This window comes from Salvelinus fontinalis, chromosome 2 (assembly GCF_029448725.1).
Source record: "Salvelinus fontinalis isolate EN_2023a chromosome 2, ASM2944872v1, whole genome shotgun sequence".
Lineage (NCBI taxonomy): Eukaryota > Metazoa > Chordata > Actinopteri > Salmoniformes > Salmonidae > Salvelinus > Salvelinus fontinalis.
The window spans coordinates 39,454,653-39,476,483 of NC_074666.1; the positions used below are offsets into that span (position 1 = coordinate 39,454,653).

Genomic DNA, 21,831 nt, shown 5'->3' on the forward strand with positions numbered 1-21,831 from the left:
GGCTTAGCTATGACTGACACAGGTTTGTACCCCAAGATTTTAACCTTCACACCCAGTCAAGATATATCTGAGAAAAATATCCTGAGGGGTTTTTATGATGTTATAGTTGATGCTATTAAAGCCGAGTTATCAAATCCCCTGCCCTGTTAACCCTGGCCAAAATTGACTCTTCGTAAGGAGAGGATAAAGGGCTGTTTCTGTTTGGACATATTCATGACTAAAAACGCAGACATTTTCAACAAGGGCTTTTCTTAATTCCGCAAATTTACTAATGAAAGTACACCTTGACAGAAACCTTGAGTTATAGTCGAGGGAAGGTTTAAAATCCCACAGATCCCCATCTTGTCAAAGTAATATGCTGGTAGCTCCTACAGAGGAAGTTTGAAACCTTGGGTTTCTGAGGTGAGTGTTCATTGTGTGTGTTTTTTTCTATTCTATGTTGTGGCTGACTGTAATTCCCCGTCTCTCCTTCACTGCTCCACTGGGCTTGGTTAATGCATTTGTTCTGTCTACAGCGCCTGGCTTTGTCTGGAATCTTACTGACAAGCTGTCACCGGGCTCTCCCTGGTATCCCAGGGTGTCACTCTCCTCTCCCCATTCCCAAGACTCTGCATTCAGCTTTTGTCTCTTCCATATGATAGTTCCCTCTTTTCTAGGAAATAAATACCTTTTCCTAAGCTGTCAGTTCCTTAAAAGCAAAAGGTGCAATTTTAACAGTATGAACAACATGATGGTGTGGGACCACAATATGTGCAAAGGACAATGGAGGGAGATTGTCCACTCTGCTTCTCGTATTGATTTCAAAAGAATATAGCCTACTGCTCCAAACGTTGATTTTACAAGCATGCACTGCTAAACCTTTAGCATGGAAATCAAATGATTTGTGCGTAATAACTGGGTGAGCCCACGTCATAAATGGATGACTGGGAGATGAATGGCTGTGACAGGAGCTGTCACTGACACCATTAGCCTCTGTGTAGCCTTGGCAATGTGGCGCTGTCAGAGTGGGCTTTAACTGAAGGCCTCATGCTCACACACCATGTGACAGCAGGCAACAAGGCTGATGGGACAACTACACCTCATATCCATCACTGCTGCCAATGACAGGTAACCGTCACCCTGACCCTACGGTCACCTCTGGAACAGCTGAGACGTCCACTTTGACATCCCAGTGCCACGAAGGTGATACGATTTGCAAATTCAAAAGGAAGCGTTATTGACTTTCCAATAACTGAGGCCGAGAGGATTGGTTAGGCCAAATCTACAATAACTCATATGCCTTGATACATTTTCACCATGGTGTGTTATGAAGAATTACAACTAATTTATACTACGTTAGATATTACAAGGTCTTTTTTACAATAGCAGTTTGAATTCCAAGATGGCGTAGCAGTCAGGCGTCTTTGTTTTCATCTTGTCATGTCCTGTGTATATATCTTTATATATCTGTTTTCTTCGCATACATTTTTTATATTTTTCTTAACTCCAACTTCAACATACTTTCCTGCAACCGCCTCACCCAATGTGGTATGGTTTTGCTATTTTCTTTACTTTATAACCGGAACCCCAACAGCAGCTAGCCAGCTAACTAGCTACTAGCTAGTAGTCAGCTAGCCACTGCTAGCGATCATCAGCTAACCTTTAGCCCGGACAACTCCTGCCAGTCTGCACAGCACGATTCAACCCAGAGCTTATCGGACTTATTTTTCTCCATATCTCCAGATTCCTACCGCAAGCTCTGAACCTCTTCACCTGGATCATTGCACCTTGCTAGCTGCTAACCGATTGGCTTCTCCTGGCTAACATCTCTGTCCCGAAGCAAGCACCAATTAGCCTGGAGCTAGCCTATGCTAGGCCCATCTCCCGGCTAGCTGAAGAGGTCCATCAGCCACTCCTTGGGCTACAAAACCTATTTTGCCAATTGACCTTGACCCCTTTTATTGCCGATACGGTGCCTCGCCGATCCATCACGACTGGACTACCGACGTAATCCGCCCGAGGGTTTTTTTCAACAGGCTCCTCCGTCGCGACGTCCCCTGAATGCCCATCTGCTAGCCGCGGCCCGCTAGCTGTCTAAAGCATCCCGGACTGTTAGCTGAAGAGGTCCATCAGCAAATTTCTTGGCTACTATACCTATTTTTCCAATTGGACTGGACCCTTTTTACTACACGGACCCCTGCTGATCCATCACGACTGGTCTGCCGACGTAACCGCACGAGGGGGCTACAACAGACTTCTTCTGTCGCGACGTCCCTCTAAAGCCCTTCTGCTAGCCCCGGCCCGCTAGCTGTCTGAATTGCCGTGTCTCCAGCCCGCCCAGCTACTCACTGGACCCTATGATCAATCGGCAACGCACGCCTCTCTCTAATGTCAATATGCCTTGTCCATTGCTGTTTTGGTTAGTGATTATTGTCTTATTTCACTGTAGAGTCTCCAGCCCTGCTCAATATGCCTCAGCTAACCCTCTTGTCCCACCTCCCACACATGCGGTGACCTCACCTGGTTTAATTGATGTCTCTAGAGACAATACCTCTCTCATCGTTACTCAATGCCTAGGTTTACCTCCACTGTATTTACATCCTACCATACCTTTGTCTGTACATGCATTGAATCTATTATACGGCGCCCAGAAACCTGCTCCTTTTACTCTCTGTTCCGAACATACTAGACGACCAGTTCTTATAGCGTTTAGCTGTACCCTTATCCTACTCCTCCTCTGCTCCTCTGGTGATGTGGAGGTTAATCCAGGCCCTGTAGTGCCTAGCTCCACTCCCATTCCCCAGGCGCTCTCATTTGTTGACTTCTGTAACCGTAATAGCCTAGGTTTCTTGCATGTTAACATTAAAAGCCTCCTCCCTAAGTTTGTTTTATTCACTGCTTTAGCACACTCTGCCAACCCTGGTGTCCTAGCCGAGCTGGCCATGTCTGAATCCTGGCTTAGGAAGGACACAAAAACCCCTGAAATTTCCATCTCTAACTAACATTTTCCGACAAGATAGAACTGCCAAAGTGAGTGGAGTTAGCCTGCAGAGTTCTGTCTTATTATCCAGGTCTGTGCCCAAACAATTTGAGCTTCTACTTTTAAAAAGCCACCATTCCAGAAACAAGTCTCTCACCGTTGCCGCTTGCTATAGACCACCTTCTGCCCCCAGCTGTGCCCTCGACACCATATGTGACTTGATTGCCGCCCATCTACCTTCAAAGTTTGTGCTGTTAGGTGACCTAAACTGGGACATGCTTAACACCCTGGCCATCCTACAATCTAAGCTTGATGTCCTCGATCTCACACAAATGATCAATGAACCTACCAGGTACAACCCCAAATCCATAAACACAGGTAACCTCATAGATATCATCCTAACCAACCTGCCCTACAAATACACCTCTGCTGTCTTCAACCAGGATCTCAGCGATCACTGCCTCATTGCTTGCGTCCGTAATGGGTCTGCGGTCAAATGACCACCCCTCATCACTGTCAAACGCTCCCTAAAACACTTCAGCGAGCAGGCCTTTCTAATCGACCTGGCCCGGGTAACCTGGAAGGATATTGACCTCATTCCGTCAATAGAAGATGCCTGGTTATTCTATAAAAAAGTGCTTTCCTCACAATCTTAAATAAGCATGCCCCATTCAAAAAATGTAGATCCAGGAACAGATACTTGACCAGCACAAAACATCCTGTGGCTTACTGCATTAGCATCAAATAGCCCCCGCGATATGCAACTTTTCATGGAAGTTAGGAACCAATATACACAGGCAGTTAGGAAAGCAAAGGCTAGCTTTTTCACACAGAAATTTGCATCCCGCAGCACAAACTCCAAAAGGTTCTGGGACACTGTAAAGTCCATGGAGAATAAGAGCACCTCCTCCCAGCTGCCCACTGCACTGAGGCTAGGAAACACTGTCACCACCGATAAATCCACGATAATTTAGAATGTCAATAAGCATTTATCTACGGCTGGCCATGCTTCCCACCTGGCAACCCCTACCCTGGTCAACAGCCCTGCACCCCCCCACAGCAACTTGCCCAAGCCTCCACCATTTCTCCTTCACCCAAATCCAAATAGCTGATGTTCTGAAAGAGCTGCAAAATCTGGACCCCTACAAATCCGCAGGGCTAGACAATCTGGACCCTTTCTTTCTAAAATTATCAGCCGAAATTGTTGCAACCCCTATTACTAGCCTATTCAAAGTCTCTTTCGTATCGTCTGAGATCCCCAAAGATTGGAAAGCTGCCACGGTCATCCCCCTCTTCAAAGGGGGAGACACTCTAGACCCAAACTGCTACAGACCTATATCTATCCTACCCTGCCTTCCTAAGGTCTTCGAAAGCCAAGTTAACAAACAGATCACCAACCATTTCGAATCCCACCGTACCTTCTCTGCTACGCAATCTGGTTTCCGAGCTGGTCATGGGTGCACCTCAGCCACGCTCAAGGTCCTAAACGATATCATAACCTCCATCGATAAGAGACAACTGTGCAGCTGTATTCATAGACCGGGCCAAGGCTTTCGACTCTGTCAATCACCACATTCTTATCGGCAGACTCAACAGCCTTGGTTTCTCAATTGACTGCCTCACCTGGTTCACCAACTACTTCTCTGATAGAGTTCAGTGTGTCAAATCGGAGGGCCTGTTGTCCGGTCCTCTGGCAGTCTCTATGGGGGTGCCACAAGGTTCAATTCTCGCGCCGACTCTTTTCTCTGTATACATCAATGATGTTGCTCTTGCTGCTGGTGATTCTCTGATCCACCTCTACACAGACAAAACCATTCTGTATACTTCTGGCCCTTCTTTGGCCACTGTGTTAACTAACCTTCAGGCGAGCTTCAATGCCATACAACTCCTTCCGTGGCCTCCAACTGCTCTTAAATGCAAGTAGAACTAAATGCATGCTCTTCAACCGATCGCTACCAGCACCTGCCCGCCAATCCAGCATCACTACTCTGGATGGTTCTGACTTAGAATATGTGGACATCAAATCAAATGTTATTGGTCACATACACATGGTTAGCAGATGTTAATGCGAGTGTAGCGAAATGTGATTCTAGTTCCGACCATGCAGTAATAACTAACAAGTATTCTAACAATTTCACAACAACTACCTTAAACACAAGTGTAAAGGATTGAATAAGAATATGTACATATAAATATATGGATGAGCGATGGCCGAACTGCGTAGGCAAGATGCAGTAGATGGTATAGAGTACAGTATATACATATGAGATGAGTAATGTAGGGTATGTAAACATTATAGAAAGTGGCATTGTTTAAATTGACTGATACATTTATTACATCCAATTTTTAATTATTAAAGTGGCTTGAGATTTGAGTCAGTATGTTGGCAGCAGCCACTCAATGTTAGTGATGGCTGTTTAACAGTCTGATGGCCTTGAGATAGAAGCTGATTTTCAGTCTCTTGGTCCCAGCTTTGATGCACCTTTACTGACCTCACCTTTTGGATGAGGGGTGAACAGGCAGTGGCTCGGGTGGTTGTTGTCCTTGATGATCTTTTTGGCCTTCCTGTGACATCGGGTGGTGTAGGTGTCCTGGAGGGCAGGTAATTTGCCCCCGATGATGCGGTGTGCAGACCTCACTACCCTCTGGAGAGCCTTGCGGTTGTAGGCGGAGCAGTTGCCGTACCAGGCGGTGATACAGCCCAACAGGATGCGCTCGATTGTGCATCTGTCAATGTTTGTGAGTGTTTTTGGTGACAAGCCACATTTCTTCAGCTTCCTGAGGTTGAAGATGGCGCCGACCGAGATGGCCGCCTCGCTTCGCGTTCCTTGGAAAATATGCAGTATTTTGTTTTTTTATGTGTTATTTCTTACATCGGTACCCCAGGTAATCTTAGGTTTCATTACATACAGTCGGGAGGAACTACTGAATATACGATTAACGTCAACTCACCATCGTTATAACCAGGAATATGACTTTCCCGAAACGGATCCAGTGTTTTGCCTTCCACCCAATACAATGGATCTGATCCCAGCCGGGGACCCTATGCGACGCCGTAAAAGGGGCAAACGTAGCGGTCTCTTGGTCAGGCTTCGGAGACGGGCACATCGCGCTCCACTCCCTAGCATACTACTCGCCAATGTCCAGTCTCTTGACAATAAGGTTGATGAAATCCGAGCACGGGTAGCATTCCAGAGAGACATCAGGGATTGCAACGTGGTCTGCTTCACGGAAACATGGCTAACTCAAGAGACGCTAACGGAGTCGGTGCAGCCAGCTGGTTTCTTCATGCATCGCGCCGACAGAAACAAACATCTTTCTGGTAAGAAGAGGGGCGGGGGGGTATGCCTTATGATTAACGAGACGTGGTGTGATCATCATAACAACACACAGGAACTCAAGTCATTCTGTTCACCTGATCTAGAACTCCTCACAATCAAATGTTGACCGCATTATCTACCAAGGGAATTCTCTTCGATCATAATCACAGCCGTATATATTCCCCCCCAAGCAGACACATCGATGGCCCTGAACGAACTTTATCTGACTCTTTGTAAACTGGAAACCACACACCCTGAGGCTGCATTCATCGTAGCTGGGGATTTTAACAAGGCTAATCTAAAAACAAAACTCCCTAAATTCTATCAGCATATCGATTGTGCTACCAGGGCTGGAAAAACCCTAGATCATTGTTATACTAATTTCCGCGACGCATATAAGGCCCTCCCCCGCCCCCCTTTCGGAAAAGCTGACCACGACTCCATTTTGTTGATTCCAGCCTACAAACAGAAACTAAAACAACAAGCTCCCGCGCTCAGGTCTGTTCAACGCTGGTCCGACCAATCTGATTCCACGCTTCAAGACTGCTTCGATCACGCGGATTGGAATATGTTCCGCATTGCGTCCAACAACAATATTGACGAATATGCTGATTCGGTGAGCGAGTTCATTAGGAAGTGCATTGACGATGTCGTACCCACAGCAACGATTAAAACATTCCCAAACCAGAAACCGTGGATTGACGGCAGCATTCGCGTGAAACTGAAAGCGCGAACCACTGCTTTTAACCAGGGCAAGGTGACCGGAAGCATGACCGAATACAAACAGTGTAGCTATTCTCTCCGCAAGGCAATCAAACAGGCTAAGTCCCAGTACAGAGACAAAATCGAGTCGCAATTCAACAGCTCAGACACAAGAGGCATGTGGCAGGGTCTACAGTCAATTGACTGTAGACCCTGCCACATACCTCTCGTGTCTGAGCCGTTAAATTGCGACTCTACTTTGCCTCTATACTGACACGCGGAGGGAATAGCTACACTGTTTGTATTCGGTCATGTTTCCGGTCGCCTTGCCCTGATTAAAAGCAGTGGTTCGCGCTTTCAGTTTTGCACGAATGCTGCCATCAATCCACAGTTTCTGGTTGGGGAAGGTTTTAATTGTCGCCGTGGGTACAACATCACCGATGCACTTGCTAATAAACTCGCTCACCGAATCAGCGTATACATCAATGTTGTTGTTCAACGCTATCCGGAACTTCTACAAATACCTAGGGGTCTGGTTAGCCTGTAAACTCTCCTTCCAGACTCACATTAAGCATCTCCAACCGAAAATTAAATCTAGAATCGGCTTCCTATTTCGCAGCAAAGCATCCTTCCCTCATGCTGCCAAACATACCCTCATAAAACGGACTATCCTACTGATCCTTGACTTCGGCGATGTCATTTACAAAATAGCCTCCAACACTCTACTCAGCAAATTGGATGCAGTCTATCACAGTGCCATCCGTTTTGTCACCAAAGCCCCATATACTACCCACCACTGCGATCTGTATGCTCTCGTTGGCTGGCTCTCGCTTCATATTCATCACCAAACCCACTGGCTCCAGGTCATCTATAAGTCCTTGCTAGGTAAAGCCCCGCCTTATCTCAGCTCACTGGTCACCATAGCAGCACCCACCCGTAGCACGCGCTCCAGCAGGTATATGTCACTGGTCACCCCCAAAGCCAATTCCTACTTTGGCCACATTTCCTTCCAGTTCTCTGCTGCCAATGACTGGAACGAACTGCAAAAATCTCTGAAGCTGGAGACTCATATCTCCCTCACTAACTTTAAGCACCAGCTGTCAGGGCAGCTCACAGATCACTGCACCTGTACATAGCCCATCTGTAAATAGTCCATCCAACTACCTCATCCCCATAATGTTATTTGATTTATTTTGCTCCTTTGCACACCAGTATCTCTACTTGCACACTCATCTTCTGCACATCTATGTGTTTAATTGCTATATTGTAATTATTTCACCACTTTGGCCTATTTATTGCCTTACCTTCCTTATCCTACCTCATTTGCGCACACTGTATATAGACTTATTCTATTGTATTATTGACTGTATGTTTATTTATTCCATGAGTAACTCTGTTGTCTGTGTTGCACTGCTTTGCTTTAGGTCGCAGTTGTATATGAGAACTTGTTCTCAACTAGCCTACCTCGTTAAATAAAGGTGAAATAAAATGGTTCTTTCAGACTGTGACTCAACTTATATTATTATGGTAAGATAACCACTGTGAAAGACTATTGTTGTAACAAGTGAGTGAATGTCTGCTGAGTGTCTAGTGTATATTGTGAGTGTCTGTAGAGTGGGTGTTGTTAAAACTGTTTTCATCACACCACTCCACACTGCCATTCGCTTCCAGCAACATCCATAGGATACCGAATTCAAAAGAACACACAAAAGAGCAAAAAGACAATAGAGGAATTGTGAAGAGAAGCCAAAGTGATTATGAAGACACTTGACCATGGCAGTCTGAGCCACTCATGTTGATTTCAGTCCAAATGTTAAACAAATGTTCTCTGTGCGTGTGGCGGTGGGGGCTCCTGATTGCATAGCAAGCCGTAATTACGTCTGTTCAAAGAACCGGTGCCAGCTGGAGCTGGTCCCTATTTGTCATGCAGGCCGTGTCCTCACCTGGTCTCTAGGATCTGCTGGCGCATAGTCTTGACGTATTCGAAGCTGTCGAAGCAGCAGATGTCATAGACCAGGATGTAGACGTGAGCGCTGCGGATTCCTCTGCAGCAGGTGTCTGTCCACTCCTGGAGGAGGGAGGGAAGAATAGAAAGAACAGAACAGATAGTGAAGAAAGGAGAAGAAAAATTGCTAAAATAACATTTTAGCATGAATAGAAAGGGGAGGAGAGAAGACATAGGGAGATCTCTCATTACGAAGCAACACAAATCAACCTTCCTTTTGTCTAGTAAAAGTCTGATAGCACTGTTTATTAATGTTTAATTTGGCTGAGAATTTTATTTTAAATAAATGCATGGAGACCAATAGTTTTCACCTATTCTGTACACACTCATGCACGCACACACACACACACACACAGCTTTTGAGAATGATATTAGTCTAGTTCATTTGTTTAAATGACTTGCAACATAGCTTACTGTCTGATCAATATGACCAGAACACAATCTGGTCTCTTATTGAATTCAAACTTTTTGTAATTGAATTTCTGCTTTATTATTGGCTCCTCGCTGTGAGAAATATTGTTTGCAAGCTAGGGCTTGCCTTGGATAGCTTTTCAAAAACACATCAAGCACCTCCACAGTGCAAATGAAACACTGATTACTATATAAATCAACCTGGTCTCAGAGCATTTCGTATTATTCTGTACGTAAATCCGGGTCACTCCATTTCGTATGATATGTTTACGAATTACAATTCATATTATATGTTACGAAATTGCAAAACATACAATAAGTTACACATTTTCAAAATGTGTTATAAGTTACGAATTTGGCGAATTTGCGAAGCATACAATCTGTAACAAATGTGCTAAATGTATGATATGTTACAAATTATAGCTATGTGACTAATGTTAGCTAGCTTGCTAATGTTAGCTGTATGTGCGTGTTGATCAGGCTGTTGATTGTGGCCTGTGGAATGTTGTCCCACTCATCAATGGCTGTGCAAAGTTGCTGAATATTGGCGGGAACTGGAACACGCCAACATACATGTCAATCCAGAGCATCCCATAAATGCTCAATTGGTGACATGACTAATGAGTATGCAGGCCAAGGAAGAACTGAGATATTTTCCGTTTTCAGGAATTGTGTACAGATCATTGTGACATGGGGCCGTGCATTATCATGCTGAAATATGAGGTGGTGGATGAATGGCACGACAGTGGGCCTCAGGATCTCATCACGGTTTATCTGGGCATTCAAATTGCCATCGATAAAATGCAATTGTGTTCATTGTCCGTAGCTTATGTCTGCCCACACCATAACCCCACCGCCAACAAGGGGCACTCTGTTTGCTCGCCCACACGACTTCGTACACACTGTCTGCCATCTGCCCGGTACAGTTGAAACCGGGATTCATCGGTGAAGAGCACACTTCGCCAGCATATCAGTGGCCATCCAAGGTGAGTATTTGCCCGCTGAAGTCGGTTACGACGCCAAACTGCAGTCAGTTTGTGCAGAGATTCTTTGGCCGTGCAAATCCACAGTTTCATCATCTGTCTGGGTGGCTAGTCTCAGACGATCCCGCAGGTGAAGAAGCCGGACGTGGAGGACCTGGCTGACGTGGTTACACGTGGTCTGCGCTTGTGAGGCTTGTTGGATGTACTATGTTTATATTTTTGTTCGCTGTAAATGGAGTGTATTGGATTTACGTACAGAATAATGCGAAATGCTCCGAGACCAGGTTGTATAAATTAGCAGTAGTGTAAAATGTGAAGTGATTGAAGTTTTACCCCAAACAGCGGTTCTCTTTGAATTATTTGCTTCAATATCTCACAGTGGGATTCACCAGAAACTCTAAGTAGCTCGAAGAACCAATCATACACATCTGTCTGACCCAGACAGGTCGAGTGGCAAATGAGGTAGCTCCTCCCCTAATACTAAAGAGCCACTCGCCCGCCCTCTGATCATTCTCTTTTCACGGAAGAGTTATACTCTAGCTTGCTCTCCTCTTCTGTGTTGGGTGACTTTACAGAAAGGAAAGTTTTCACTTCGGGTAACAATTAGCTTTGTTGATTTTTCTTCCTTTGTCTCCTTAGGTAGCTACTGTAGCATCACACAGCTAGTTGCTGAGACTTGGCTAACTTAGCTGCAGGGCTTAGCTAACCTGGATAGCTAGCCTACCGACTAGCTTTTTTACCTGGAAGGGTAGACTTACTAGCTCGCTCTCTGCTTACCGAATGAGAGCCACGCTTTTGTTCGTCTCAAGATCAACATAGAGCTAGCTTTCTTTGGCTAACATGAGGCGAAAGCTAGCTACGTTCACATTGTAAAAGGAATACTTTGTGATTTTGGCAATGATTTTATCTACTTCCACAGAGTCAGATGAACTCGTGGATCAAAAAATGTATGTCTGTGTGCAGTTTAAAGCAAGATGCTAACTATCATTAGCGCAATAACTGAAAGCTTGTGGGAATGCTAGCTGTTCCTGTAGACTTCCAATCATTACGCTAACGCTAGTTGGCATTGGCATGTGAAACTATCGCTAACTTCCTTTATACTGGATGCAGAGACATAAACATGGAATCCACAAGTTCATCTGAGCCTGGGGAAGTAGATCAAGGGCTTTAGTGACAAAATCCTGAAGTATCCCTTTAAAGAATTAAATTATCTGGTTAGCACTATGGTAATTAGCTATGCTACTAGCCCAAGTGGCGAACGTGAGTGACGTTTCCCTTTGTTCTACGTTTCCCTTTGATAAATGTTTTTTGGAGCCATGGACCCTGCTAGCTCAGCCCAATGGGTACCGAGCAAGACCCCGGCCCCTGCCCCAGCACAACCGTGCCCATACGGAGCAACCATAGCTGGCAAGGAAACTCACCCCTGTGTGTTGTCTGCCTAGGTCTCGAACACGCAGAAGCAGTGTTCAATAATCCCCAGTCATGCATCCATTGTGTTTTTTTCTCCGGCAGTTTTTTTGCTGCCGGAGAGTGTGCTGAGCAGCACTATGTGGCTCATCTCACACACTGCCTTCGAGTAGGGAGACTACTTCTCAGACCCATGGGGATGGCGAGGGTATGACCAACCTCCTCCAAACAGCAGAGGAGGAAGAGCACGAAGAGGTGCAAGCTGTTACCTCTAGTCCCTATTTCATCCTTAGCGGGGCATCGATGGCGGATGATAGATATTCGCTCCTTGATGTCTGCAATCGGGCAGCGACCAGACTCAGTATTGAGTGACCCAAACCCATGGGGAGTGGCAGCGCAGAGATGGACTGGTACGATGGACGGAAACTCCCCTCTCGCACCGACCCAAGCAAGTAACTCCTCCCAGCTATCCCAGCTTGAATAGCGGAAGCCAAATGCAATTGGGACAAACCCTCGACCGACAAGGTCCAAACCAGACTTTTTGCCAGCATGAATGTAAAGGACATGGAGGAGCTGGGCCTCGGCAAGCCACCGGTGGTCGAGCCATCACTGGCCAACCACCTCAAACACAGTTCCTCGTCACTAACAGGCACTTCTCTCCCTGGTAAGACGAAACACTTCTTCATGTCCATCTACCGAAAGGTTTACATGTCTGCCGCACGTCCTATATGGGAGTTGAATGTTACAACCATACTGCTGGTTTATCAGACCGATTTGATGCTAGAGATGCATAATCTCCCAGCTATCAGCAAGCCTAACCCAGACAAATTCGCTGGTACCAGGGCTTTCCGCAGGAGGCTTCCAGCGACACAGCATGCACCAACCCCACAGTTCGGATTCCCAAACAGGCACCGCCAATGGGGAAAACTGTCCTTTTCTGCAGCCGCATCTAGGTCCCACCCATTTGATTCCCCTGCAGGGAAGAAGGGGTGCCCGACCTAGGGGTACGCCCCCTGATGCAGAGAAGGGCAGCCAACAGTTAACTCCAAGTTCTGGCCTGCCACCTCTCGGGTGGAGCACAGACTCTTGGGTAGAACCCTTCACTTTGTGCCGCGACCCATTCTAATGCGTTCACTCTCAAGGAAGACGGAGGGAATCTACTCTACCCCCGAGTGCCCGCCATGCCACGGCTCTCCCCCCGGCTCAAGTTCAAGCAGAATTTTGGACTCAGCAGCGACTGGCGACTCGGGCACACATACTAAAGCAGAAAATCTCCTCTTGATTATGCAAAGAAACGATTGGCTATACAAATGGAAGAGAGCCACCCTGGCTTCTACACCCGGTACTTCCTTGTTCACAAAAAAAAGTGGAGTGGTTCGCCCCTGTTCTGGGGCGATGGGTACTAAACAGCTATCTGACAAAGTTGCGTATGCTTACATTCAACATGCTGTCTCTGTCTTTTCATCGAGGTGACTGGTTCACCTCAGTCGACCTGCAGGACAGGAGGTTTTTAAGGTTTTCTTTTGAAGGCACAGTCTATGAATACCATTTGGGCTTGCGCCAGCTCCCTGAACGTTCAGAAAGTGTGTAGAGGCAACATTCACACCACTGAGAATCAAGGGGCTGAGGTGTCCTATACAGATGATTACCTGCTTTGCAAGTGGTGCCAAACATGACGTATATGGTTCAAGATCAATCAGAAAAGGAGCTATTTGGTGCCAACTCAGATAGTACCAAAGCGTAATGCTGGATTGTCTCTCGGACACCCTCGGAGGACTGCATCATGCCGTTCTGAGAGTGCCTCTCCTTGTTCAACAGGAGGCGCTCGGTCACGTTCAAGACATGCCTCCGAGTGCTGGGGTTGATGGCATCCACTATCTCAGCAGTACCTCTTGTCCTACTGAGGATGAGAAACTTCCAGGGCTGGGTTTTTGCCCAACCTCTGTGTACAGGGTGTCACCAAACTACCAGATTCATCCGTGGGACTGCCAGATGGTGAAGCGTGATTCATCACTCCAGAGAACGCGTGTCCACTGCAAGCTTTATACCACTCCAGCTGACGCTTGGCATTGTGTATGGTGATCTTAGGCTTATGTAAGGCTGTTTGGCCATGGAAACTAATTTCATGAAGCTCCCAACGAACAGTTATTGTGCTGACGTTGCTTCCAGAGGCAGTTTGGAACTCGGTAATGAGTGTTGCAACCAAGGACAGACAATTTTTATGCGCTTCGCTCTTCAGCGCTTGGCCGTTCCATTCTGTGAGTTTGTGTGGCCTACCACTTCGCGGCTGAGCCGTTGTTGCTCCTAGACATTTCCACTTCCCAATAACAGCACTTACAGTTGACCGGGGCAGCTCTAGCAGGGCAGAAATTTGACGAACTGACTTGTTGGAAAGGTGGCATCCTATGAAAGTGCCATGTTGAAAGTCACTGAGCTCTTCAGTAAGGCCATTCTACTGCCAATATTTGTCTATGGAGATTGCATGGCTGTGTGCTTGATTTTATACACATGTCATCAACGGGTGTGGCTGAAATAGCTGAATCCACTCATTTAAAGAGGTGCCCACATACTGTTGTATATATAGTGTATTTGAACTTCAGGAGAAATGACATTCCAGGTGAATACAGAGAGCATGTTGTCCTCTTATCTACCCCTGTCAGATCTATGTGTGTGTGTGTATGTTATGCCAATGTAGATACATTTAGATAGCAGGGCACAGATAGCATCAAAGCAGAAGGAAACCACTCTATTAAGATGAACCCACTGACAGTGGCTTCCTCTCCTCGTCTCCTCATGTCCTAACATTAAACTGGACCTTTCACCTTGCTACAATGTCTAACCTGCCACACACATCAGTTCCAATCACTATTGTGCTTCAGTGGGACAGTACCTGCAGTGAGCTGCAGGGGAAGCTGGTGATTGCAGGATAGTCGGTGATCTGCAAGTTGTGCACGTGGCCATTGAGCACGGCAGCCGACAGGTGGACCTGGCGGGCACGGCTGGTTGCCGGGACAGGCGTCTCGCTGTAGTCATCGTGGAGGAAGCGCTGCACGATGGCAGTCTTGCCCACGCCCTGCGCCCCCAGCACAGCGATGCGGAAGGGAGGGGGCATGCTGCGCCCCCCTTGACCCCCTGCCGACGTTCCACCCCCTTCCCTGTTCTCGCAAACCACTGGCTAGTGCATTCAGGGTTGTGCAACGCATAGTCCCCACGGGTGCAGAGGCAGCTGTGGTGGTGGGGGGCACGCTCAGCCCCATTCATAGGCCACCAACACCCCCTATCACACTAGAGGATTGGGAGAGGAGAGAGGGTTGAAAAGGGAATTGGGGAGTGAGAGGTAAAGAGAGCGAGGGGAGGGAGTGGGATTGAAGAGATTGGAAGAGCGAGATTGGAGAGAGAGAGTAGGAGGAAGACAGAAAAGGGGAACACACCAAACAGGTATGGGTTATTTAGTTCATTTGGAGCTTAAAGATGCACTGTGCAGAAATCGCTCCACCATTTCCTGGATCACTCTGTACTTGTACATGAAAGTAGAGGTTCTTCTGGAAAGTGCATTATTTTTACCACTGCATGCCTTTCATTCATCTACAAAAGGAAACAAAAGCACTATGCTGCTAAGCAACCAACTAAAAATAGAAATCCTATACACAAGGACACTCTGGGTAGATTAAATAAGATATTCTGTGAAAACCAAAGACGTCACTGTGCAGTCTAAATGAGATTGACAAAATTGTAAGCTCGAATGAAATGTGACAAAATATTTATTTAGTCACTTAAATCACTGTATTGTTTTCCAGATGGTTTATTGGAGATGCTACAACTCTCCCTTGCAGTTTTGGAGCCAGTAGAGCGTTAAGAGACTAGACTAAGATTTATTTTAGAACAGCTACATGTACTGATCCCATTAATGACAGATGCAGTATTAATAAAGCATCACATCATTACCACTTGAAAAAACGTTGAATGATTAATCTACGAAATGAGCACAACTACAATAATCTCTCTATGCTTCATAAAATTACCACCAATACTATATCTGAAGCTGCACCATCATCATTAACTTAATTTTTTAGAAGTCAACAATCACCATCCAAACAAGTTGCCATTCCAACAAATTAAATGGAGAATCTACAGTTGCTACATCCATTCTTAGATTTTTTTATTAATGATATATAAGCATTGATTCTTGAAGAATTACACTTAGTGTACTCTATGCCTCGCGAGCTTAGTTCAACTGTTTTACACCATCAGAACCCAAATATATAGGCCAACCCGAATTAGTAGAATAATATCTAATAACAGTATCATCCAAAAACTACACGGAACCGACATGAGTAACTGCGCAAAGACATACTCACCAACGTAGAAACTAAATGCACAAAATTAATAAATATTGGGTGAAAGAATTCCAGTAGCTTAGTATGCTATTTGATCAGGCAAAATAGCACAATCACATATTAAAAAACAAAAACATGTTGACACCATCTTTTGATAGGCTTTATGGTTAGCTAATAGGTTTTCATGAAATGCAAAATTAAACTTAGGCATCAGAATTACATCCCAACTTTGTGAGAATAAAAGCAGGTAGATCTGTAAAAATTAAGGATAAAATTAATCTAAATAGACCACCTTAGCTGCATCTCTAAACTAAATTATTAGAAATAATAGGCTACTACAATCTTACCGTGCGCACAACTATGGTGCCGATGCGGAGAAATGTGTAGATTCCAAAGTGCTGCTGCGGATACACCTGCGGTGATGCTGATGTGTGTATAACCTCATTTGTTGGCTTCCCACTGAAAGATAAGTGGCTCAGGTGGATACAGTGAAGAGTCCTAAAGATAAAACGTCCTCTCTCGATAGTGGAGAGGCGGCACGCGGTCGAAACGCCTGTCAGATATTGCAGGCAGCAAAAAGGGGTGAGACCTTAAAGTGTGTAGGCTAATGTAGGCTATCACATCACGTCTGCTGTAGCTTAATTGTCAGATGAGGTGTTAACAACCAACAGCCGATATGTAGTGAATAATCAAGCCTTTTAGGGAAAGGTCGGTCTGCACGAGAATGAAAAGGGTTGCCACTGCCAGAGATGTGTCAGATAATAACTCAAGTGTGTTGAGAAACATGTGAACCTGATGGGCAGTAAGGAGGCTGTTTCTTAGCAACAGTATATTTTGACACTGTTGCTAAGTAACCACGTGCCACATACCTGTCTGGCCCAAGTCACCTTTCACAATCTTTTACTTAGTGGTGCACAACTCCTGGATTTTGGAGTCGAAAAAAGTAGACTCTTGCTCGACTCAGACTCCTGTGGTTGGAGTCATATGAGTCGACTCTTGCTCGATTCCTAAAACAGATGCGCACACACATACACACCACCTGATTATTGCAGTCCTACTAGGAAGACTACATTTACGTTCTAGAGGGCTGACATGCGCATGATGCTGCCCATTTGTCTATAAAATGTCTACTTTGTTTGAATATAGAAGGTGATGTGTAGGTACTATAATATTTCAGGGATATTTCTGCTGTGTGCAGCCTTGACGGATTCCATGGGATGATGCCGCGCACTCTATGCTGATAACCGTATTCTTTGCCATGTTTTAGCCCTATTCGGACGGGTATTAGGGTTTTGTAACTATTATCAAGCATGTTCATTATTCCAGAGGACGATTCAAACAAGATTCGTTTTTCCAAACTGCCCCCAGTAATTATTTTTTTTAAAGTTTTATTAAATGTACTCTTATTACGGAAGCCTGGAGGTTTTTGTAGGCCTGAAGATATTTTAACGTAACGTCTAGATTATATATTTTTTATTTCTTCTTTATTTAACCAGGTAGGCTAGTTGAGAACAAGTTCTCATTTGCAACTGCGACCTGGCCAAGATAAAGCAAGCAGTTTGACACATACAACAACACAGAGTTACACATGGAATAAGCAAACATACAATCAATAATACAGTAGAAAAATCTAAATACAGCATGTGCAAATGAGGTAGGATAAGAGAGGTAAGGCAATAAATAGGCCATGGTGGCGAAGAAATTACAATATAGCAATTAAACACTGGAATGGTAGGATGTGCAGAAGATGAGTGTGCAAGTAGAGATACTGGGGTGCAAAGAAGCAAGATAAATAAAAACAGTATGGGGATGAGGTAGATTGGATGGGCTATTTACAGATGAGCTATGTACAGGTGCAGTGATCTGTGATCTGCTCTGACAGCTGGTGCTTAAAGCTAGTGAGGGAGGTAAGAGTCTCCAGCTTCAGAGATTTTTGCAGTTCGTTCCAGTCATTGGCAGCAGAGAACTGGAAGGAGAGGCGGCCAAAGGAAGAATTGGCTTTGGGGGTGACCAGTGAAATATACCTCCTGGTAGCGCGTGCTACTGGTGGGTGCTGCTATGGTGACCAGTGAGCTGAGATAAGGCGGGGCTTTACCTAGCAAAGACTTATAGATGACCTGGAGCCAGTGGGTTTGGCGACGAATATGAAGCGAGGGCCAGCCAACGAGAGCATACAGGTCGCAGTGGTGGGTAGTATATGGGACTTTGGTGACAAAACAGATGGCACTATGATAGACTGCATCCAATTTACTGAGTAGAGTGTTGGAGGCTATTTTGTAAATGACATCGCCGAAGTCGAGGATCGGTAGGATGGTCAGTTTTACGAGGGTATGTTTGGCAGCATGAGTGAAGGATGTTTTGTTGCGAAATAGGAAACCGATTATAGATTTAATTTTGGATTGGAGATGTTTAATGTGAGTCTGGAAGGAGAGTTTACAGTCTAACCAGACACCTAGGTATTTGTAGTTGTCCACATATTCTAAGTCAGAACCGTACAGAGTAGTGATGCTGGACGGACGGACAGGTGTGGGCAGCGATCGGTTGAAGAGCATGCATTTAGTTTTACTTGCATTTTAGAGCAGTTGGAGGCTACGGAAGGAGAGTTGTATGGCATTGAAGCTCGTCTGGAGGTTAGTTAACACAGTGTCCAAAGAAGGGCCAGAGGTATACAGAATAATAGGCTACACTGATAACTCGTGCTTGGCTGCCAAATGCTTAGGTCTCCCCATAATAGTTAAATGGATTAAGAGTGATCTTAATCATTCTTTTAGCTATCCATCCATGTTAGACGTCACTCCTAATAACAATGCCCCTCATCCTGCTGATTTGAGCTGCTGAACTTGACTGTGTTTATGGATGAGAAAGTGAATTAGCCATTTCCAAAAAATGTAGTGGGGATTATCTATTGCCTAGGACAGGGCTCTCCAACCCTGTTCGCAGAGATTAACCATCATGTAGGTTTTGACTCTAACCCTAATCTAGTGTATCTGATTCAACAATTAGCTGGTTGATAAACTGAATCAGGTTAGTTACAACTGGGGTTGGAGAGAGAACCTACAGGAAGGTAGCTCTCCAGGAACAGGGTAGGAGAGTTCTGACCTAGGACATCAACAGCCACCCATTAAATAAGCTTTAGGCAATACTTTGTAAATGCACATTTAGGCCTAATTAAACTGATGCATTTTGCGATGTTCAACTTCATTTCAGTGGCACTATGAAGAATAGCTTAGTCATACTCATTGATAACCTAATATATACTTTAATATACTTTTGGTGAATGTACGAGGCATTGCTAGATACAGATGACCAATATATAGCCTATGCGCACGGTTGACTGTCTCTCTGTCTGCCCCGATCCTCTCTCTCTCTCCCTCGCCTGCTCCTCTTTCTCTTCGCTATGAAAAACCCTTGTGTGTGTTTGGTCTTCTGTCTGTTGTGTTGAATAGCTCCGCCTACTCACTGATACCCCCTACTTTAGTGAACTGGCGCTAGACATTGCAAGCCAATAAATTGCGATAGCCTATAGCCTATATATTTTGATGACCGATGCACAGTTCTGAGTGCCTGTCTGGTGGCCGACATGCCTTGCTGTGCCCCTCCCATCTTTCTCTCTCTCCCTCGCTCTTTCTTTGCTGTGAAAGATGCGACAGTTTGTGTTCTCCAAGTTGACTACGGAAAATAGTTTCATCAGTTGCAGAAATACTGAACCGTAGGGCTCGATTCCCTTGACACCCAGAAATGGGAGTCCACGGGTAAGGACTCAAGGAATCGATTATTTTGGAGTCGACTCCCCACCACACTACGCAGTGAGCACGCAGGTGCAATTTCATGCGATATAGCCAGACAGTTAATATGAACCAAATATCGTCTATTATATTGACAAGATGGTCAAGTGACCGCTCTAACAATTGAATGACATGTCCTCAAAGATGGAAAGCAGGCTGAAGGAGGCGAGATCAAGTGGAACATTCTAGCTAATGAGAGGGGAGATATGCTTGTAAACAACTGGCCATGGGTAGGCCCTAACGGATAATCAACAAAGGGCTATGCGTTCATATGGAAAATAATGAACGATGTGGAAGGTGTGTTCCACGATGCGCTAATAAACATTTATGTTGATAAAATTCGACTCACTAACCACGTTTCCATCCAGTTTTTATGCGAGTAAAGTCATACCTTATTAAAATAAATCATGACAGCTGTGATGGAAACAGGTAGTTTCAGTAAACTTTTATAAATGCAGACATATCATTTGTTTGTTCGACATGGTGGGATATTTGTGTCAGTAAAATGAATTATGCAAGAAATGGTGGTGGAAATGCCTTAATGCGCAAATATTGATATAATAACCATCAAATCGAAGTAAACTTGGAGTCACACAATGATATGGTCTGGTCCTCATACTTTTATGAGGTTCTACTGACTAGATGTCACTGCACCTTCATTAGCGCATACTGTCCTCAGTGTTGGGGAATCTGAGAATTGATATGTGGGACTGCCTGGCTTCGGAGAGCATGTGCGATGAGAGGGAGGGGAGTTGGCCATATCCTACTGTGAGATATCAAACTAATAATTGAAAGAGAACTTAAGGTTACATGCGTAACCCCGGTTCTCTGATATTATGAGTGAGATATCTTACATAATTCCCCTACTCGCAAGAGTATGAGGAAGTTCGGCATGCTCGAGAAAGATCAGAGGGTATGAGAGTGGCTCTTTAGTATGAGGGGAAGGGCTCCCTCATTCGCCACTATTATTGGTTCTTCGAGTTACTGAGAGATTCTGGATGAATACCATAGTGAGATATCTCACTGATAATATTAGAGAACCGGGGTTACGCAAGAAACCTTCAATTAATCTGTTGACTTCAAAACAATATTACATTTCTGTAAACGAGTAAGTCAAACTAGTAATACATTTTTTTTAAAGTCTCAGCTCCATTGAACAGTTTCAGTTTATGTGACCATAAAATCGTGCCGAGATGTGATGAGAAATCTCTGGTGCATTGAAAGGTCAATTTTCACTCGACTTGATATGGTGTGTGTGTCACGTCTTCCACCGAAGTCGGCTCCTCTCCTTGTTCGGGCAGCGTTCGGCGATTGACGTCACCTGCTTTCTGCCATCGCCGCTCCATTTCTCATATATCCATTTGTTTTGTCTTGTTCCATTACACACCTGGTTTTCATTCCATAATTACTGTATGTATTTAGTCCTCTGTTCCCCACCATGTCTTTGTGTGTAATTGTTTATTATTATGTGGATTTTGTCAGGCGCTATACTTTTGCTATGTTCCGTGTTTTTGGCACGTTATTGTTCTTATGTGCTGTCATTTTTGGACCGGAATTAAAGTGCGCCTGTTTATTACACTCTGCTCTCCTGCATCTGACTTCGCCTCCCGTACACACCCCTGACAGTGTGGTCCTCCCACTATGCCTCTTCAAACCATGCAGTTTATTAGGCTACAGATTAAATCAATTATGATGAACTTCACAGTAAATATCAAGGGTCTTATTCTGGTGGCATGATGATCGATGCTTGACTGCCGTTTGACAAAACAAATACTCTCGCTTATCCATAATAGTCTCATAATGTAAACTAGCCTACAAGCACAGCCTACCAGGACCGAGTTTGGGAAACCCTCGGCTAGAGCGCATGTGCCAAGACCAGAGTAGGCACATTTGTTATTCAACGCAACAGTTTTTGTGACAAA

The 21,831-nt window shown here is 45.0% G+C and overlaps 1 protein-coding gene across 1 annotated transcript in view; it reads right to left on the bottom strand.

The window, feature by feature from the left end:
- The window catches only part of LOC129818502 (ras-like protein family member 10B), a 23,027-nt gene extending 6,129 nt beyond the window's left edge, over nt 1–16,898 (bottom strand). Inside the window, exons 1-3 of the mRNA XM_055874456.1 lie at nt 16,472–16,898; nt 14,678–15,072; nt 8,925–9,049 (exon numbers count right to left, since the gene is read on the bottom strand). Coding sequence (XP_055730431.1) covers nt 8,925–9,049; nt 14,678–14,899 — 347 coding nt within the window. The 5' untranslated portion in view covers nt 14,900–15,072; nt 16,472–16,898. The remainder of the gene's footprint in view (nt 1–8,924; nt 9,050–14,677; nt 15,073–16,471) is intronic.
- Between the last annotated feature and the right edge of the window lie 4,933 nt (nt 16,899–21,831).